The 21,586-nt window shown below is 46.2% G+C and overlaps 2 protein-coding genes across 4 annotated transcripts in view; one reads left to right on the plus strand and one right to left on the minus strand.

Annotated features, from left to right (window-relative positions):
• Window positions 1-8,292, plus strand: part of LOC119179634 (tudor domain-containing protein 3) — a 156,356-nt gene extending 148,064 nt beyond the window's left edge. The window contains exons 12-13 of the mRNA XM_037430758.2: window positions 3,715-3,840; window positions 4,630-8,292. Coding sequence (XP_037286655.2) covers window positions 3,715-3,840; window positions 4,630-5,208 — 705 coding nt within the window. The 3' untranslated portion in view covers window positions 5,209-8,292. The remainder of the gene's footprint in view (window positions 1-3,714; window positions 3,841-4,629) is intronic.
• The window catches only part of LOC119179646 (uncharacterized), a 52,025-nt gene continuing 34,923 nt past the window's right edge, over window positions 4,485-21,586 (minus strand). For 2 of the 3 annotated variants that reach the window (XM_037430776.2, XM_037430767.2), the window contains exons 4-6: window positions 20,035-21,351; window positions 17,592-17,835; window positions 8,970-10,643 (exon numbers count right to left, since the gene is read on the minus strand). In XM_037430776.2, the coding sequence (XP_037286673.2) occupies window positions 17,678-17,835; window positions 20,035-21,351 (1,475 nt within the window). In that variant the 3' untranslated portion in view covers window positions 8,970-10,643; window positions 17,592-17,677. Of the gene's footprint in view, window positions 5,238-8,969; window positions 10,644-17,591; window positions 17,836-20,034; window positions 21,352-21,586 lie in introns of those variants that run through there. The other variant, XM_075882107.1, reaches the window with a different exon arrangement.

Raw genomic sequence — 21,586 nt, forward strand, 5'->3', positions numbered from 1 at the left:
TATAATACGCTGGATGAGATCTGTTTATACACATTTGTTTCAGGGAAGCTTTATTTACACAATCGTGTTCACTTTTGAGCCGAAGCCTCACTCAACACCAGCCAGCACAAGCCTCACAGACACATGTACCGTCATTCCCAGCGCTCCAACAGGGGCCCCTAAAAAAATTCGCAGAGACGGGGGTGCCACATTTCCCTCTAGGTATTTTTGTGAGAAACTCTATGGGCAGAGGGAACACTCCCTTTGTCGTCTGCCTGCCAAGTTTAGCGACCGTTGGTTACTTCTTACGCTTCGTAAAATTGTACATCGACGCAGAAGTTTTCACTGTTAAATAAAACACGTTTCTGTGCAACGGCAAACCATAAATAGCTTATTACGTGCTCTGTTAGTAAGAAATCGACCTTTTTAACGCGAAGCCAGGTGCATCTTCGAGCTATACAAATCTGAGTCAAGTTTGAGGCTCACATATCCTGGCATTCCCTGGCATCCAATACCTCACTAGCGCAAGATTTCCCTCTAGGTAATTTGGTGAGAAACTCAATGGTCGAGTTGCCTTGCAATGAAATGATGGTGTAGTAACACATCTACGACAATGCTATATGTGTACACATCTAACGTGACTGCCATATTTATATTGTTATCGTTATACTTTATTTTCTTAAATATCCTCACTTCTCTCCTTTGAGCACGCTCAAACATCGCTCTATTTACGGTGTTGCTTTCAGGCGCCAAGGCATATATATGCAGGAGCACGTAAGTGGGGCGAAGGAAGAAAAGAAAGCCTTGCATATCATACGAGCCACGCCGCTATCGGTCGTGCCATGCAGTTTTGTTTCTTGGCGCCTAGCCTCACATATCGCAAAGTGTCCTGGCTCCCAGGTGAATTCTTACTGAAATCGATAGGCTCTCTGTTGCTGCGGATGGAGGTAACGTGATGATTTTTCCTTTCGTTTCCTAAGCAGCTCGCTACGCCTACCTTTAAATCCACTGAATTGTAGATCGCGTTGCAATATCTTAGCTCGCTTGCTCGATCTCTGTTTCACGTGTTTTTGCAGAGACCATTTATATTGCATGTGTTATGGCCACATTCCAGGCGTATCTATGTACGTCAAAATCTGCCCAGGTGGCGCTGCGAAAATGCCACCACCAGTGTGCTCATTGCAGCGCTGACCATAAGAGGGTAGAGCAAAGAGAGCTGTCTGCAAGGGAACGTGCTTAGGCCCTTCTCTTTTGTTGGTGCTGAGGCATGGTTTCAGGAAAATCAAAGAATCGGTAAGCTTCTTCCATCAATCCAACCTCGCTACAGAAAAGTATACTGGAAGCACATCAAAGTGAACTGCGGGTACAATGTGAAAGATGTTTCAGTTATTTTGGTTTGCTGCAACTTGCAATTTAAATGCAAGCGGGTACGTATGATATCGAGTTCAAGGCAAGCACTTCGACGTGCGGTCTGTTACGCCTAAACGTGTTAAACTTTCGCATACACATGATGCCAAAGCAATCAAGTATACTTACACGAGCAATGCATCTTACAATCAGTGGTCTTAAGTGCGCTTTATCAGGTGTCCCCAACAGTTTTCGTCTTTGCAGTTGCATTCTCCATTCATCTCTTTCTTCTTGTGCGTTCAGATTTTTGGGGGGGCATTCTAGAATGTTCCGTTGACGGTTGTCTTCAGTTTTTATATACTGCAAATGGGGACACGTGTGTCGGAGGCCTCCAAAGCCTCCGAGATAGCTCTGGCAGTCGCGAAGATCAGTGGCAAGAAAAACCTGATCGTGATCACAATCATTATTTTGCGATTTACCTGTATGATGTACGTGTTAGCATTTGCTTGTTAAAGCCGGAACTCAGAGCTTTTAAAGCCTTCATGTGTGTGATGCTGTGTGGGGGCGATTACCTCACAGTATCGGTGGTTGCGGTGTGTGTGATGTTTAGCGCACTCATCGCCAGTGTGCATTTAACTCGCTGCGCACCCTGGTCAGAAGCTCTGTTGAGCTTTGTAGTAAAAGTTACCACGGTTCTCCGTCAAGGCAACTAAAAAAATCAGTAACAGGACACTTACATTATCACACTTTCTCATGCGACCTGTTATGGAAAACGCGAATATAATTCACTTACCCAACACGTTAGCAATGGCCCGTATCCAGCACTGCCATCGTTCTGCTTTGAAAGAGCGACAGAAATCAGTAAAGCTGAAGTCTTTTTTGTCCTTAGCAATTAAAAACGCAACAGTAACGTCGACTGAGGTATTTCTTGGTAGAGTGTGGAGCTGTTGCGTCTGCTCTTGTTTGCGCTGTCCTTCTGGCGAGTGAATGCATGACAGTTCGGTGACGCGCCCGACTAGCGAAAAGAAATGCGTAGCTTTTTTTCTGTGTGTTCAATGCGTAAAGACGCCTAATATTTAGCTGAATCATTGTTTTGCACTCGCAAGTTGCACCTTGTTCCGCAATAATTGTGTGAGGGAATCAGGCTTTGCACTACCCAAAAATGCGCTGACAGGTTGCGCTAGTGTCTGCGAAACTCCAGAATCTGACATCTATAGGCAGAGGCACGTCTATTTGTCGTCCCCAAAACTTTCCCGCTCTTGGTATATTTTCAACCCAGAAACTTCTATTTTATCGAGCAAACAAGAAAGTGCCGCGTGAAATGCTTTCTCGAAGACATGGCGGAAGTGGTTTTTTTCTACGTTTTTCTTTTTTTTGTAGTGGTTCCTGTGTCTGGCTGTTATCGTTCGAACAACCGTAAGCCTCTGCTTTCCTCCTCCAAATCGCTCAGTTCTCCATTGCTTCTTGTCGCCATGTTAGTATTCAATACGTGCCAAGTGACGATTATATGCGGTGACAACAGCTAGCTTGAAAGGTAGACTTTACGCGCCTGATAGAGGGAGGGGAGAGACGACCTGTGAAAAACAGGTGTCTTTTTTTTTCCCTTTGCGATGGAGAGAGAAAGAAAAAAAAAAGGTTAAGGCAGCCTTGCACTATATATATAGGGGTGCCAACCAAGCCTAAAGGAAATGGGGAGCTGGGCAGCCTCCTTTGTTTCTCTTTGCTTTTCTCTTTCTTTCCTTCTCTCTTTGTTCTCTTTCCAGTTTTTGTTTTTTTCCTATTGATTTTTATTTTTCTTCTTAGTATTTCTTTTCATTTTTATTTTAGTATTTTTCTATTGATTTTTATTTTTCTTATTATTATTTCTGTTCATTTCTATTTTCCCTGTCTTTTCATTTCTCTCGCTCCCTTTCTATTTCTTCCTTTATTTTTCTTTTTCTTAGTTTTTATGCATGGTATTGCCTGCGCTCAAAGAACAAGAGGAAGAACACTTCTCTCTGGTTTGAAGGGACACTCAGTATGCTAGTTTGCTACGTGGGGTTTTGTCTGCATTATGCTAAGCGATCATGACAACATACAATCGCAGCCTACGACGTTACGGTTCCTTGAAGTGATCCTCACTTAAAGTAACAAGGAATAGAAATAAAACAGTGTACCCTACATTAATACATTGTTTGATATGTGGTGTTGACTTAAATACATATTGCCTTGACACTGCCTTCTTTCAAGCTTCTACCACTCTATGCACTTGTCACCATACGTTGTTGTGCTTCTGTCTTCTTTTGAGCATAGAGCCCATCTACGCACACACACACATGCACTCGCGAGACAGTTAATGTTTATCATTGCGTGCACTTATTGTGTTTGCACCTTTGTATTGTTTCCCAGTTCTATCGGGCCTTGGTGCACGAGGTGTCAGCCAATGGGAACACGTGCGTGGTCAAGTTCGTCGACTACGGCAACCATGAGGAGGTACTCTGCTCAGACGTGCAGACCGTGTCACTTGCCCAATGGGTCAGTACCTTTTGTGTGAACCCTACATTCACACTAAGCGTATGCCGCTGCAGTGCGAAATGCAAGATACCCTTGGTATGATGCCCTGGGACATCATTGCGACTGTCGTGTTGGTAAGAAAAGGAGCTGAGATTCAAACTTCCCATTGGGAGTTGTACTTTGTGGGCTGACGCTATGCGATTTTTTTTTTTTTTTGCTCTTGTTGTGCTGTTCTCATTGTGGAACACGAAATTTCATAGCTACAGGCAGGCTCACAGTTTCGATGCTTGAGTAGACATGAAGTTACGCACTGTTCCCCAGATTAAGCACAGGACGAACAGAAGAAGCAGCATCATGCTGGTATTGTTGTTTTACTAAGGGACTTGTTTTCGTCTTTAATTGTGGTAAGTTTTTTTTTATGGAAGGTTGGCTCTGGGTTGATCCTTTGGCTGTGAACTTGTGTATCCGCCTTTATTCGGCCTCTGTTGTTCCATTTATAATCAAACTATGTTACTTAATTTGGCATTTTGGTAGATTCGCGCATGCTTTCGTTGTTCAGGTGTAAATAAGTGTGTGGCCAAATCCATAGTTCATTTTTGCTCATAGCAAATGTGAGTTCTGTGAATAGGTGTTCTGGGCTGGTAGTTTTCAGCAAGGCAGCCGCATGCCTTGAAATATATTGCTACTTTATTACTAACAGAGACTACAATTGGCTCCCTGACGTGTTAACAATTGTGAACATAGAAGAACAAATATATAAGTCCTCCGAAGTTCTGTAGTAAGTTCCGTGCATGCATTTTGTCTGTACAGGACAAGGGCCAATCTAGTTCGTCTCGGCAAGAGTACCATCGTCCGGCGGGAAGCGGGAGCACAGCCAGTGGCGGCGGAGGTAGTGGCAGTCACCACGGCCCGGCCCCTCAACAACACCAGCTCCAGCATTTCAACAGCAGCCGTGATTCCGAAGACTACCGCTACCTGGAAGCCATGATGCAGAATGAGGCTGCTAATTCCACTGCCTCACAGCAGCAGCAGCAACAACAACAGCAGCAGCAACAGCAGCAGCAGCAGCAGCAACAACAGCCTCAGCACCAACAACCGCAGCACCACCAGCCAAACTATTATCACCAGCCTCAACAGCAGCATCACCAACAGCAGCCACACAATTACCAGCAGCAGCAACACCATCATCATCAGTCGCAGTACCAGCCTCAGCAGCATCATCGGCAGCCGACGGACGGCTACGAGTACGGTGGATACCGCCAGAGGCCGCCACCACAGCACCACAAGCAGCAGCACCACCAGCCACCATTTGGCAATGCGGGAGCACACGGGCGGCCTCAGCAGCAGTTATATCAGCCGCCCGCACAAAGGCGTCAGGCGCCCACTTGAGACTGTCGTCCTGATCGTGAGGGGGTCATCTGCAAAGCCGGAATGGTGGTGCCACTTTCGAGAGGTGATTGCGACACACACACGACTGGTGTCATTGCCACGAATAAATATAGAACACTACTCTTGTGGGAGTGACAAACCCTGCCGAATGTCGTTTCTGGGAAAAGATGAAAACATACGCTGTACTTAGCCTGTAAGCTTTAATGAAATGTCAAATCCAGAAGGGGTTCAATGAGGTATACAAACCTGGTAGAATAACTTATAAGTATTGTCGCTTTCTATATCACCGCACACCGTTGAAAAAGACAGTGGTAGGTGCAACGTGTGTGAGGCTGCAGTTTATTAACTAGGTATGTTAAAATTCGAATGGCTAGGCATATATGCCCTCATATTATAAGCATATTGCCTATTACTACCAAGCCGTCGTACCAATAGGCACATTACGTAACTAATTTCAGCAACCTCTGTGCCACACAACAGGTATACGAAGCATCGGAACTAACATTGTCGCTGGAAGCGTCACTTTTGCATGATAATATTTGCTGTCTGTGGTTATATAAAGGTAACAGCATTTTTATGAGGGCTTCACTTTGGGAATGACACAGTTTAGTGGTTGAAACGTGAGACACCTTCGCGCTGGACTTGTGCTGAGTCTGTGAGTGTGTTCCCTATGCTCTGAACCTCTAGAAACTGAGGTGCGATTGTTAGCAGGAGAGATGGAGTCGTTGTAAAAGATATTCTGGAATGGGAGAAAACTACCGGTCAGCAAGCTGGTTGACAGACAGAGCAATGCTTTTCTTGGAATTGATATCATTGCTTCACTTTGCAGACCTCTTCACCGCCTTTCTTTCTATGGCTAGTATCGCTTTCTTTATTTGTTTCCAGACTTTTCAAAATTACTCGTCTGGGCAGAGCCATCGTAATTCTGCTAGCTGCGCTAGCTCAAGTTCTCCTTTACCGATAAAGGCGTTACACACTTGGTGGAAGTCATGGCGGTTCTCATGTCGGCGAGAAAAATCGCACCTTAATTCTGTCAATAACATTTTTTTTGTACGTTTAATCCTCACACATTGACAGTTCGTGACAGATAATGAAGACCTAATGTCCGTTGTAGCGTTCGCAGGGGGTGCAAGAGCGACCTGTGGGAAACGCCGAATGCCGCTGGATTAATGTGTTTTGTGCTTTTGACAGTGGCTGCGCCTGCGTTCATTCAATCAGTGTATCGAGTACCTCATGCCTTTGGCCTGCATTGCGGGTAGCACTGTGTGTCGCCCTCACTTTAAGATTAGGCACTGCCCTTTCACGATACCTTTATACAATGGAGTCTCTCTTTTGCGAGACACCAAACCACATCCTCAACTGGTTGCCTTTTTTAGTGCACTCCTCTACCGCTTGTGACGTTTAGCAAAATAGGAGGTGTCAGTTAACTTACGAGGCTGACCCTGCTCCAAATATGTATAGCAAAGCTTTCTTACCACTTCTCAGACTCTGCATATGTTCGGAAGTACAGCTAGTGCCGTCTTACATGACTTGACAGCGCTTCAAACAACCCTGCGAAGGTGGCGTTCAGGTCGAGCGCCGACACCCTGACACTTCTGCACTCAGCCAAATGCTGGAGGGAAATCTCTTTTCAGTTTTATTGTTATTTGATTTTTTTTTATTATTGCTTGCTGCTTCTAGATGCCTACGCTCAAATCGCAGACCTCAGGCACTGAGCTTATGAGCGCCAGACTTCTTTCACTAGACTCGCAAATGGCCGATCAATGTTGTGTTACGAAAGTGAGCAGCCTGTTTTCAAACCTGCGCATTTGTTGTGGCCGCAGTGAGACAGATATGTTTTCACGTGTTTTGCATTTGACTGTATGCGAAATGTTCTTGTGGCACCAAATAGAGTGCACTGTAGCGATTCCCGCTTGCATTTACTTTTCTAATAACTTGGTACAATGACAAAAAGAGATATTTGTTTGAAATATCCTCTGTACTGAAGGTCTTTTGAATGCTTTAACGACTTCGAGAACCATAGTATGAAGGCTGCTTACATTGCCGAACAGTTCTTTCACTCACTCTTAGAGGAACATGCGAAAGTGCTGCTGATCTGAAATAACAATTGACTGCAACTAATTCGTGGTACACACTTCACTTGTTCTGTTCTCGAAGCCCCTTTCATATACTGTGTAGTACTGGTGTTTATAATGGTGTTGTTCTAAGTGATAAGCTTTTGAACATTGCAGTAAAGCATGTGCCCTGTAAAGGAATCCAATAGTTACCTCTGTATGCATCGGATCCTTGACGTTTGTTTCCGTTCTGACAAACCGTGTTTGTGTTGTGTTCTTTGCGTTGTGGTTTTTGTTTTTGCACATTCGCCCACCAAATGGGCGTAAAATATCTCGCAGGTGGCTACATTAATGTCATATTTTGCTTATGTAGCCGAGTGGAACAAGCCTTAGGTAGTGTTATGTTTATCGCCCGTAGTTTGCACAGGATATAACGGTGGCAGTTGTGCTTGATACGTATCACAAGAACAGTGGTTCCCGATTTTTTTTTTTCGCGCTGGTTGCTGTCAATGTTAAGTTGTTGCTGTCGTATGTATCACTACTCTTTAATTAACACAGAGTCTGTGTGGAGGCAAGATAACATTGGTGCTGCTTGCGTCTAACACAACTAATCCAGGTGTCACGTGTTTTTGTTTTTCTTTGTTGTGGGTGTTTTTCACAGTTGCAATAATGGTGCATACCACGCACTCTGCACATTTTTTTTTTAATGCGCCAACATGGTGGTGCGAAGAGACAGCAGACACGGTCAATCGCACGGCGTTGGATGTCTTTTTATTCGCGTGAAAATATACAGTTACCCAACGTCGCGTGCGAGACCTATCGCGACGCAATAGCGTTTATCGACCGCCTGTTGATTCTCTTTTTTTTTTTTTTTTCTGCAGCCATTGTGCGAGTGATACTGGGTTGGTATGTACAGTGTGTTTCTGTGAGCGTGTGCTTTTGTGCGTGCGTGCTTGTTCGATAACAAGATTGGCTAAACAATAAAAAGAAACGAGTAAAGGTATGAATAAATAAATGTCGCTCAACGTCACTTGGGTCTGCGAGTATTCATTGAAGGGCCTTGATGAGCATAAGGTTTGATGAAATATCGCAACTAAAGTTTTGTTTGTAGTATTATCTATTATGTCACAGCATTTCCTGAAATTCCGGGAAAAACACAATGCGCGACATGTACACTTCTATCAAATTGAATTGGTAGTTGTGCAATGCCCTCTATGGCATAACGAAATGCACTTGGCCCTAAAGTGAATATTAAAAATCTCGCACGGTTGGTATTAGTTAATTAAATAAATAAATGCAATAAAGGAGCACCACACAATGGCCAACTATACATTCATAGCTTCATTCATGTGAGAGTAACTACAACTTCTTTTTTTATCTTTGTTTTTTACTATGCGAAGCACCTTATATACATAGAATGTTTGAATGACATAAGTAATGTCAAGAACATCACTCATGTACCTTAGAACGGAAATGTGTTTATAGGCTATAGAAAGTATGCAATGACGAGTGAAGTTATGAGACTAGTGATTCAAAAGTGTAAATGTCCTCTGAAAAACAATTACTTTGCATTGCAAAGAAAGCAAAGAACGTCTTACCTGGTGAGCATTCTAGGACCTTGTTTTGAATGATATGTGTTAACTCTCTGACGACGAGGTGACACTTGTGGCTAGATCATGGTGGCGTAAGACACATGAGAAAGTATAATTTATAGGTTTGAAAATACAGCTTTATTTATATTGTAATGTTTGAAAATATTGTAGTACTTCGACGACGCAACATGCTTTATACCAGTGAGCTTGTGTGCTTCTAAAGGAGGAACAACAATTTAAATAACCTTAAAAGAACACTAAAAAGGAAACAATAAATCGGTTTATAATGGTAAATTGTTCTGTGAGGTCTCGAAAGTTGTTATTTTCACTGGTATAATTTTATTAACAGAGGAAAATCAAGGTCTGATATCTGGCCGCGTGACGTAACACAGAGTGTATTTCCTCTGTTTCGGTGACATTGGCGCAAAGAAATATCCTGCAACTCTGTGGTCAACTCTGCGTTCCTCTCAGAGGGCACTGTACTTCATTTTTACTAATTTGCAACTACGTAGGACCTAGTAGACACTGTCAAAATTTATGACGTCACGGCGTTTGGTAGGAGGATTTCACGGTGTCATCACCACCTACATTTTCATTTTGCACCTTTCCTCGCTTACCAAAAGTCTTCTTGTGGGAAGTGTGGTAGTTTTAAAATTCTAAGAGTAATTCACTTTTATAAGAATTATCGTTATTACCTTTAGTGTCCCGATAGGCCCGATAAGGTTTGCTGGGTAATATCAATGAAGTGCGTTGTTTTATCAGCGTGTTCCCTTTAGCTATATTAAAAGACTTCTGTGCACGCTTGGGTCGATATAGACCGTTCTAAAACAAACGGCTTGTGCGTTTCACTATATGCGGCTGTGCCACGCGTGCACCATGCATAGCATACACAAGTCACCGTGTGCTCGACGAGGTATTGCACATAAGAGGTCAATGGATTTATACATGCAGGGGAAGCACCAGCTCTAGATGTTTGCGTCCATTCACAAACAAGCTTATCTGACATGTCTTAAACGTACTGTGTATGACCTGAGTGAATTCATTTTTATTTGTGGATTGGTACTTTCACCGCAACATCATGACCATTCAGTAGGCCAATCTACCGGAGCTGCACTTCATCACTGGAAAAAAAAAAGCAATCAAGACCCGACGGCACACTGGAGTGGCCACATGGCGAGGGTTTGGAGGAGTGGGTTGATGCTTCTCTCTCCGACATTTTTCAATTTTGCATCTGTATAAGACATAGAAATGCACGCACAAACATGAATAATGTATGCTTGAACTCCCTCTCCACCGAAAAAAAAAAAAATCTGGTTACCCCTCTGCCTGACAGAGTCTACAGGTATGTTACCCTCAATAGGTGATTACTCACGATCCTTCTTTCTACACTGAAAATCTCACTACGTTGGTTCCGGTTAAAACATCTGGCATGCGTGCAGTACAAGCGACTTATTTACATGCAAGTGCTTGTGCAATGCACTGCGATACATGGTTGGCAGGCGAATGAAGAGACGTGATTTTTGGAAGCCATGGGAATCCTGCGTGTGCACGCACTCAATGTTTGTATGCAGTTCACATGAAATGACGTCGATGCACTGGGATGTGGTGACACTCCATTTTTCCTTTCATTTTTTTTTTACTCGCAGCAGCCCAAACAACTTGCTTTAGTTGACTCATCATGTGTCTGCAAAAGCGGAGCTGCCGTACAGCATGAACTGCTGCGCAAGTCGCTTTGAGTGCGATGTCCACCTGGAAGGTTGGGTCAGTTGCGCACCTTCGATTGTAGGGTCTGAAATGAAGCAAAACCTCAAAATATCAGTTTCTGGGCCTGTTACATCAACATATAGCATAGGGGAAGCCAGAAGTGTTCACAAGAAAGTACATTAATAAAAAAAAAATCTTATCTGTCCGGTGTTTTGTCAACCACTTCTGCGGACCCACGCAAGAAGGATAAAGTAACCGAACTCTCAGAAGTTACGACATAAGCAAGTTCTGCGTAGTACTTTTAAAAGCAATCCTTACAAGTTTGCAATATCAGTGCAAATAACAATAAAAAAAAGAAATAAAGTTATCAGCTTTTTGTCTTTTTGCAGGGATGAAGAGGGCTTAAACGCAGCACTGTGCAAGCGTAGTCTTCCCTTTGCCTTGGTTTACTGCGCTGTTGCAAATATAGCACACCAACAGGCCCAATGTACGGTTCTTTTAAATCTACGTTTACAACTTCACAGTTTGTACTTGGTAACTATATTTTCGTCTCCTACCAAAATCAGTTATGCTACATCTTCGCTCGATATTAAGGTTCGCGCATTCTGTCATACCTTCAACATTAGGCATGTAAACAAGGCGACGTACTTAATCACAAAACAGCGCACAGTCTGTGATATCTTCAGAAAGCGATGGGAGATCGCTTGCAGAAGAGGTACAGTTTAAAGCGAAGAACGGCATGTATAAAACAGTGTTTCAGACGAATATTCGCAGCGCCTCAGCGGTCATTGGACTCACTTCTGTGGCTAGTGGTTTAAGCAGTAAATATGCAAAGACATGGAAGTGAAATCCCTAAAAGTAATCATGCTCAATTCACCCAATACATTCGATATGCTCTGCTATTCACAAAGGGGCCCCATCTCGGAAGCCCTGACTGGACACATGTATACTTCTTAGCAATTATTTGACCTTGTCATTTGTCACTTGAAACTCTACCCTGAAATGCATCGTGAACGTCAAATGTAAGTGAACAGTGGTGTAGGGAAACTGAGTTAATGAGGTAGATATCGTGTTTCGGCGTTTGTATAGGAAGATTGACTTTATTTGGAGTCACCTTGCCTAAACGGCTGCCAGAAACTCTTTGATCCTGGTGGCATCTTGGGTGAGTTGAGGGGCACCCAAAATCTGTCTATAAAATTTCTTTTACGTTATTACGACCTGTCTGACACAGGACAATTCTACTCCGAGTTATCTTTTTTAGATGCGAATCAGCTTTTGCTCGGGGCTGTGTCCGTCCCTCGGCGACCGTCCGCTCCCCTACTGCGTATGCGCCGACTTTCTCCCTCTCCTTGCGTAAGCGCAAGGAGGTGGGGTGGAGGAGGTGGCAGAGCGCTGTCTCCGTGTTGTTTCTCCTCTCCCGTTTATCTCTCCGCCACAGATGTGCGCTCGCATATAGTGCTGCGTGCGCTTGCTCCGTTGCACTATCCTTTGCAACGGCACTGTGGACGTCAACGTTGGCGCCAGTTATAGTGGCATCAATAACGTAAGCTGTCACAGCATCGCAAGCAACGTAAGTAGCACCGCTGAGCAGAAGACGAGAGCTTGTGAAACCGAACGTAAATGGGGGCGCCAGCAAGTAAACTCCGAGCTCAGGAAGTCGCAATTAAGAAACGGCAACGGTGGCAAGCGGACCCCGAACTTCGAATTCGCGAAGCCGAACACGACTCTACACACAAATGAAACGTACAGGGAAACAAAGAAATGGAAACACAATCGAACACCAGCACCGCTCTTGGCATTACCATGTTGTTCCCTTTATTGGGAGGAGTATTTTAATTTTTTTTATCAACAGCCTTGTGTTCAATGTCTTCAGTGCTATTTGTTCACGGTCATTGTAACTGTGCAAACATTGTTTACTCTTCTATGGCCTTGGTAGGCCAACCTACTACTGCAGCTTTTAAACCAAAATGACAATCTCGCATGCGCAGTGGAAAACGAAATTGAGTTGACTGGCTGAAAACTAATGCTCCACTGTCCGTGTTCCACATTTCCTACTGAGCTATCCTCTGCAGTTGTCGGCTGCTGAGCAGAAGTGACGGTTCACGCAAATACGCCTTGTTTTTATTACTTCAGAACTGCCTCGCCGCAGTGGTCTAGTGGCTAAGGTACTCACTCGGCTGTTGACCCGCAGGTCGCGGATTCGAATCCCGGCTGCATTTCCGATGGAGGCGGAAATGTTGTAGGCCTGTGTGCTCAGATTTGGGTGCACGTTAAAGAACCCCAGGTGGTCGAAATTACCGAAACTCTCCACTACGGCGTCTCTCTTAATCATATGGTGGTTTTGGGACGTTAAAACCCCACATATCAATCAATTACTTCAGAACTAACAACTCCGCCTTTCGCTGGTTCAGTTGCTAACGCTAATAATAGCGAATCTGTTATTTATTTTAAGTTACTTTTTCGTAGTTAACCGACGAGTTTTGGAAGAATCAGCAACGAAGAAAAATGCTTGAAAGAATGGCATTCTTGAAAGAATTGAAAGAACGGCTTTTAGCTCTCCTGGCCGTTTCAATAATGATATCGATACCAAACTTGGTATCGCATTACATGACTCTATGAAGAACATATTTGACTAGTCATGACAAGAAAATCATGACATGTATGCCATGAATGTCATGATTTACATTTCATGGTCCTGCAGCTCTTGCGGTGGTTTCGTTCACATGGCATGTTGCAAAACTGGTATGGTATGACATGATTGCATGGCAAACACAATGACAGACCTTAACGTGAAAATCATGACATGCGTGTCACGTTACAACATGACTACATGCCACGCTCATGATGCGCTCGCGGCCGTTTCGCTAGCATCACATATACCAAACTCGGTATTACGGTACGTAAATGGTTGACGAAGGTATGTGACTGGTGCAAACATGATAGTCATTAGATGCATGTCATGTTACAACATGCTACGCTCATGATGTGCTCGCGGCCGTTTCGCTAGCTTCAAATGTACCGAACTCAGTATTACGCGACGGGAACGGACGACATAAGTAAATGACACATCCAAACATGATAATCACGACATGCGTGTAATGTAACAACATGACTACATGCCACACACATGACGTGCTTGCGGCCGTTTCGCTAGCTTCACATGCCAAATTTGGTACAACGTGACGTCAATGGATGATGAAGGTATGTGACTGCTGCAAACATCATAATCACGAGATGCGTGACATGTGAGAACATGACTACATGCCACAGTCAAGGCGCCAATACGTTTAAACGTGGCGCGGTGCGCGTGCTCGCCGGCGTTCATTTTGTCGCGTCACGCCAACACCACCTAGACTATTGACAATAGTCTAGGTGGTGTTGCAAGCAAGCGCCGCGCTGCTTTGACGCATGCGCGTTTCAGCGCGTCCGGCGTCCCTCCGTCACGAAAAGAGGGAGACGCAGTGTTGTTGCCGTCGATTGCCGTCGGGCCGCGCCGACAGACGGCGGTCGCGCCTGTCGTCAGACTATAGAGGAGTGCTCGCGTTTTGATAGCGTAGCGTCGCTGTGTTCAGCGTGCGCGCGCGTCAACGCAACATTAGAGTATATTGGGCCCACATGATGCGCTCGCGGCCGTTTTGCTAGCTCCACATATACCAAATTTGGTGTTACGTGACGTCAATGAATGACGAAATAAATGTATGTCTGGTGCAAACATGATAATCCTGACGCGCGTGTCATGTAAGAGCATGACAACATACCACGCTCATAGTGTGCTCGTGGCTGTTTCTCTAGCTGCACATAGGCTAAATTTGGTATCACGTGACGTGAATAGATGACGAAGGTAAACGACACATCCAAACATGATAATCATGACACGAAAGTCCTGTACGGCATCATTTACTTCCACCTCGTAACGTTGTGCTGATTTTAAAGTGACATATCAACCTTTCTTATTCGTGCATCGCATATCATCGATTCCCACTGTAAGTGGGATCTGCCTTTTTTTTTTTTCTGTGGGTTCACACCGATCTTGATCTACGGTTGCTCGAGCGTGTACGTGCTTGCGCACGTGCGTATATACAGGCGCAAAATTGAGAAATTTTGCCGGGGGGCGTTTGAACTGCTCCTGGCTACGATTGAGCGAATTGTGTTCTTTCCCTCTGTCTCTCTTTCTCTAGACGCGCTCATTCAGCGAAAACAGAGAAGCTTACTCAAGCGAAGCAGCGACCGCCACAGCACGCGCTCGAGTCACACATACTCGCCATGTGAAAGGCATACGAGCAACTATGCATACGCGTATCTTTTATCGCGTATGTGGCATGACTATTATCGCTATAGCACTGCACGTGAGAACGGTATTCCGGGCTGTCACCGCAAGGCCGCGCGCGTTCTTGTTTTTCAGTCGGGCGGTCGCACAAGTTTTATATCACCGTTTGCGTCAATTCATGCAAGTTGGCCAGGAAAGGAATTTTCGCTGAATGGCTCGCTTCTGCCTGACTGACTGCTGTCGCTTATTATCTTTGCGTGCAGTCACTTTCCCGATATACTTGGTGCGTTTCCCTTCTGCGCATGTCGTCTCGGGGTAGCGAATAGTCTGCAAACAAACAGAACTGAACAAAGAAACAGGACTGCGACAAGTGTGTTCATACCGGCAGGACGTCCGCAACGTCCGTATGCGACTCATAACTGGCACGTCATGATGGATGCGTGAACATCTCTTCCGAGTCTGTGGTAAGCTACGGATCCTTTATAAATGTCCTTAATCGGATCGGCGCGGGGAAGAATGATCTAAAAACATCATGTCACCCTCTCGCCGTTTGCAATTATCGTTTTTATTTGTACAGCATGCAAGAAGAATATACATGAACAGCCACCTACTAGCCCAGTTAATTGCCCTTTCGAGCTTTAGTACCATCAGCGCTATGGCGACGCCCAGCACACCATGTGCGTAGTGGGCTACTGCGTCAAGTGTATTTCACTGCATTCTCGAGTAAGAAATTTTTCAACGCGTATAGTGCTAGCTTGGTATCCTAAACGAGAGCGATATCTTTTAAGGGGGAAAGTCATTTTGTTTCTTTGGAATTGCCGTCGTCATATGTTAGCAATATGTGCGTTGCGCTTAATGGAAATAGTTTCGAGTGAGGGAACAAAATGCTGCCCGAACGCCACTCGCATACATGAGGGTCATTGAAATGCTCGGCTCTTGCTCATATCACCACTGCAAAAGCGTGAAACAAGTCGTTATAGCGACCTGCTTTTGTAGCGGCTTCGACCGCAAGAAGTCGTCTAAGAGGTATGACGCTCTTTGAAGTCGCCGACGACGTTTTCATCGCGCCATTTATCGGAGAGAATGAGCACCTGCGCCTGACCTTCCCTGCAGTGCGACAGCAAAGACACGGATTGCGGAATGAATCGCCGGCAAGCGCCCACGAAGCCACGCGAAGCGTGACGCATCACCGTCCTTTTAGGCGACGCCACGCTGGCTGGAAAGGAAACACAGGTTCGGCAAGCACAAACCGACCCGACATTGTGGAATGGCCCTACATAGTATAGTGTAAACATTGTTATCGCCATGGAGTGTGGGTGAGAACGCGAGTGTTTGCGCAAAGACTCATTCAGTCGAGCCGCAGCGTGCGCAGGGTAGACAACTCGTGGACGCAACGGGCTGGTACAGAGTTCGATGGAAGGGATTGCTGGTGTTCAAAGCTCCGCCGCACCGGACGACGACCTGCTCGAGTTCGTGCGTCGCGCCACCGAAACCGTTCGGGCTGCCTTGGAAAGGCCAGTGAAGACTAAAGCCAAGATCAACTTGAAGCGGTACATTCAGAGGCAACTGCTCAAGTCCCATGACGTCTCCCGCTACAGAGCTTCGAGGGAGAAGAAGAAAAAGCACAACCGAACATCGCCTACGAGTGAGTGGCAGAAAACTTATTCCTCAATTGCTTCAGCGTATTCAACCACAGATTTCCCTGAAATCCCGTTGACCAATGGCTACCCTGATGATGTGCGTGTTTCTTCTCGAACAATCAGCGATGACGTTATGGCCACTCAGTGCTCTGGGAACTCGACACATGCTCGGTGCGTCAACAGTTACGCGTTGCCAACTGGCAATGCGCTACAGTATGGCGAGACATCCTTTAACGTGCCAGCAACGTACAACGCATCGAATATGAAGTCGAGCGGACACGGCGACAGCGACCAGTTTTTGTGTGGACAGCTCTTGTTTTGTTCCGAGGTTGCATCAGTAGACGCGGCTTCCTTCGCAGCCGTGGACCCCGTGTTTCCTTCCGAAAACTGCGACCAGATTGTCCCTTTTATTGAAGACGAACTGCAGCGATATGTGTGTGCTGAATCTGACGCGCCCGAGCCGCAAACGGGCGCCGACGACTCCGGAAGTGTTTCATCCCCGCCGTGCACACACGAGCCACGTGACTGCGTTTATGCGTCCTTCGGTGACTATGCGAGTTCCGTTGAACTGTCGTCTAATGACAAGCCACGTGACCCCACTTGTAGTTACGTCTCGCCATTTCTACCCCTTTATTAATATGACGTGATGTTAATATACTTGGTCGACGCGTTCTAATTTCATATTGTGCTTAACCTTCTTTTGTTTTTGCATTCCCCTACGTAATACCCTAATGTGCGCTCAGGGAACATTAATAAATAAAAAAACAATGATTCACTATCTCCGTGGACTGATTGATTGATATGTGGGGTCTAACGTGCTAAAACCACCATATGACTATGAGAGACACCGTAGTGGAGGGCTCCAGAACTTTCGACCACCTGGGGTTCTTTCACGTGCAACCAAATCTGTGCACACGGGCCTATACAGCATTTTCGCCTCCATCGAAAATGCAGCCGCCGCAGCCGGGATTCGACACCGCGACCTGCGTGTCAGCAGCCGAGTACCTAGCCACTAGACCACCGCTGCGGGGTTTATCTATAGACTGAACTATCGAAGTATATAGAAGCCTTGTATGCGTGAAATTATCCATGTCAAGTTCTATCAAAAGAAACTAAAGAAACTTACTTTGAAATCGCGTGCTGCGGTGCTACTGCTTGATGGGGAGTAAAAGAAGTTGCTGCGAAGATGTGTTGATGATAATGAACATTATGCTACTGCGGACGGCTGTTCTCTTGAGCCTTTCGTGCGCTTCTTCTCTGCTTCTTGAAAAACGGTTCGGCAAACGCCCAGAAGAAGACGTTCAGCAGGCAGAGGAGGCCCATCACTTGAAAGAAGGTGTCGTACGACATCAGAATGTCGCGACAATAACCTGCGAACCATTTGTTTGAATAGGAGACATTATAGGCGTAAGGCGAAAGATATATCTATAGTCAAATAATAATACCCCCTTCCCTCCTCCAAAATAATTAGCCCCGCCACCAAAACTGCGGCGCGCCTGTCAATCAGCTGTGAATTCTGACACAAACTTCTCTCGTTATTCGGTTGCTATATGGAGCTTCAATTACGCTGACGGCAAATCAAAATAACAAGCGTATTTTTACATCACAACTCTATAGTAAACGAAGCAAACTCAATTTGGCGCCATTATACAGGCATTCACTCCCCCGAAATACGCGGCATTGATGTACAGCGAGATTGAAACACGTATTACGCTCTCTGAAACTGCCCGTAAATAGCTGGCGTGTGTGTCACTAAATGCATGCTTGGACGTGTGCATTTGAGAATGTACAGTGTCAATTTTTATGAAAGGGAACACCGGGACGCGTGGTCTGCGCGCTCCGGCGGCTGCTGGCAGCGTCTTCAAGCGGGAGCGATAGCAACCACGTTCTCTTCTCGCGTCATCTTGCGGCGAGCAAAACGATGATTCGTTGCTGATGTGGAACCAGCGGCAAGATTCCGACCGGAGCCCTCCCCCTTTTAAGGCTGCGTTCACACTGAGCATTCCGGCCGCCGAAAGTGCTCCGAATCCGGTTCGGCGGCGGCGAGTTCCGCCGAAAGGGCCCTCTCCGCGCCGATCGCTATCGGACCGATTTTTGCGGCGTCTGCCGCCGAATCGGTCACCGCGGACCAATAGGAGCGCTAGTCAAGGAATTTTGAAAAATGGCGGCCAAGCCCTACTCACTTGTTATGCCGCAGTGCACGTAACTGAATGTTGAAACCAACGGGAGTTTAACCTACTCTGTGCCTACTTCGCATTGTGAAAGAAGTGACCGAGCTTGCTGTTGGCGTGACCGAGCTTGTTGCGGTCTTGCAGAGCAAAACAAACCCACCAACGCCGCTGGCGTCGGTGGTTTTTCTGCTCTTCGTGCATTACAAGACAGCCACTTGCCAGCAAAGTATGCAGTACTGTCTTTTCTTGCTTCTTGCGTACGAGAATCGTCGAAGTATGCACCACCGGAAAGCGTAGTAGCGTTTGCAAGCCGCGACAACAACCGGGTGACATCGTATCCATCCCGCGTTCGCCCCGTAGTAGATGGCATATTCGGCGGCAGGGGAATTTCGGTCGCTGTAGAAGGCGGATGTTTCAGTGTGAACTAGGCATGAAGGCGATTACGCGAGAGCCAATAATCGCCTTGAAGGGGGAGGGGGTTGCAATCTTTCCAGCGGTTTCTAAGGTCCCTAGATGAAACATCTAGGGACCTTAGCGGTTTCACATCAGCACTGACATCTTGTTTTGCTCGCCGCGAGATGACGCGAGAAGAGAATGTGGTTGCTATCACTCCCGCTTGAAGACGCTGCCAGCAGCCGCAGGAGCGCGAAGGCCACGCGTCGCCGTGTTCCCTTTCATAAAAATTTAAACAAAACGTACTTCAGATTGCCCTGCTCTTATGGCGTGTTCTTTGCTTTCCAAACAAGTTTTCCCCAAAATTGAAAATGGGAATCATAAGAGAAAAATCATTTCATTTAAGTGAGTTTGGGCGTTAGTGAAAGAATGTATACCAGTTCCATCTGTTGATTCATTCCGTGTTTTAAGGCTCAAACACGCACGTATACAAAGTATCGAAGAAATGAATAGGTAGCATATGATCTGAGAACATGAAGGAATTAATAGAACGAGACTGTGGTAAATACTGTTTGTCAACAAATGCACGTTCGCTCGCCATAATTGTACTAAAATCAAGCGCCATTTTCGCTAAGTAAATACTTTAGTCAATCTAACTCAGAAAGATCATCGATTTTCGCCAGTTATAGTGAGGTTCCTACTAAAACTTCAGTTTAAGACAAAGAGATGTCTCCAAAGAGAACAAAAAGTGAAAAAAAAACGGCATAAAAACTATAGAGATAGCTTTGTGAACAAGAGTTAACGGCATCGCATACCCAAGATTCCTCAAAGTTGCGACCTAATTTTCCGCTAACATCAAGCAGAGAAATAAAAAAAATGTGGTGAATTGAAGTGAAGCACCACAAGCAATGATAAAATCATTCGTTGAGCTAAAAGACTATTGAGCTGTAATCATTTAGCTTGATTAAACCTAATGTAATGAAAACCTGTCATCGCTATACTCACTTATGACAGCTAACATCAGCAGCGCCAGCAGAGCCACAGCGAAGCTGTAGATGCCGAAGGCCCACGACACGAGATTAAGTCCGATGTAGTCCTCGAAGATAATGACGTACAACACGTAAAGAGATCCCAGGTTGGAGCCCAGCAAGATTGCCGCGACCAGCGCGGCCGTGTAGCCGACCAGGTAGGGCGCTGCAAGCATGAGGACGCCGCTGGAGGCCTGAATCCAGATCATGAGGATCTTCTTGGATCCCATCTCGCGGTTCATGACCGCCGAAGTGGCGAGCCGGGCAACGAGATCAGCCACAGAGAAGACACTGATCAGGGACACAGCAGTGTCGGCACTCACTCCTTTGTCCACGGCAAAGTCCAGAAGGGTGCTGTTGTAGACTATGTTGATGATGTACAAGAGTACGAAGCTAAGGCCGCAGATGTAAAACATGCCGTTTTTTAGCAGCACCCTTGCCGGTTTGAGGAACAGCCGCAGCCGTTCTTTAAGCGGTCCTTGAAACTTGGCCTGCACAGGAACGATTACGATGCTCTCTGAGGAAACCGACCTCCTGTGGATAGTCACTTCGCCGGTGTCCTTCGTCTCAACTACGTCGTATAACGAAGGGTCTAGGACGGAATAGCAGGAGAGATACGTATCTGAATTCTCGGTCAGAAGTCTGCGCCGCTTGAACGTGGGAAGGCCCTCCAGCTCGCAAGGGTCGAAGTCGGACTGGCAGTCCTCGTAAATGGAGTCCTGCGAAAGCGCGCCCCCGTCGGCGAGCTGGTGCAGGCCGAAACCGTCCCTGATCGAGTCCGCCGGCTTCTGGTTGGCTTTTTCCTCCGCAATGTTGCTACTGCTGACAGACCTGAGCTTCTGGTGCGAGTTGGCACCGCCGGCAGCGCGGTCCAGTCCCTCGGGAGCAGATCCGCGATCGCGCTTACTGCTAAGCCTGGGAAGTGAGCCGGCCTGTCGAGGGTTGTCGTCGATTGTGACGCTGTACCGTTTTCGCACGGCTGACATCTCCACACTGCCGTTCTCGACGGCTGTTGCGGACGGAAGCACGCCGCGGCCGCAGGAAATCGCGCCGCGCGGCGCGGTCAGTTTCTGTAGCAGTATTCCGATACAGCCGTTCATTGTGACGGCACCTAACAGTAGGCAGGCGCCCGGAGTTGTGTACTCCCGTAAGAGGTGTTGTAGGAGCCACGGGAACACGATGCCGGCAAACGAGACGCCCAGGGAAGCCACGCCTAAGGCGAGAATCCGGTCCTTCATGAAGCATTTCTTGATCAGCATCTGGCTGCGCCATTCAATGGGGCCCAGTCCCAGACCTGCACAGCAGCAAGGTGGATATATGCAGAATGAGAATTGGCTCAAACTCGTGAAACGAAACTGTGTGACATCACTTCGTGACACGCTTCCCATTCAAGTGGGCAAGTGAAGTTGAACAGTATATGCGGTGGGGGACATTTTGGGTCATAGTGATCCTGCGCTTAAAACACGATGAGAGGATGACTGTCAGTGTTAGTTATCGTTAATAAATGCGCAGAAGTTCAGTTGAACGAC

This window comes from Rhipicephalus microplus, chromosome 2 (assembly GCF_043290135.1).
Source record: "Rhipicephalus microplus isolate Deutch F79 chromosome 2, USDA_Rmic, whole genome shotgun sequence".
Lineage (NCBI taxonomy): Eukaryota > Metazoa > Arthropoda > Arachnida > Ixodida > Ixodidae > Rhipicephalus > Rhipicephalus microplus.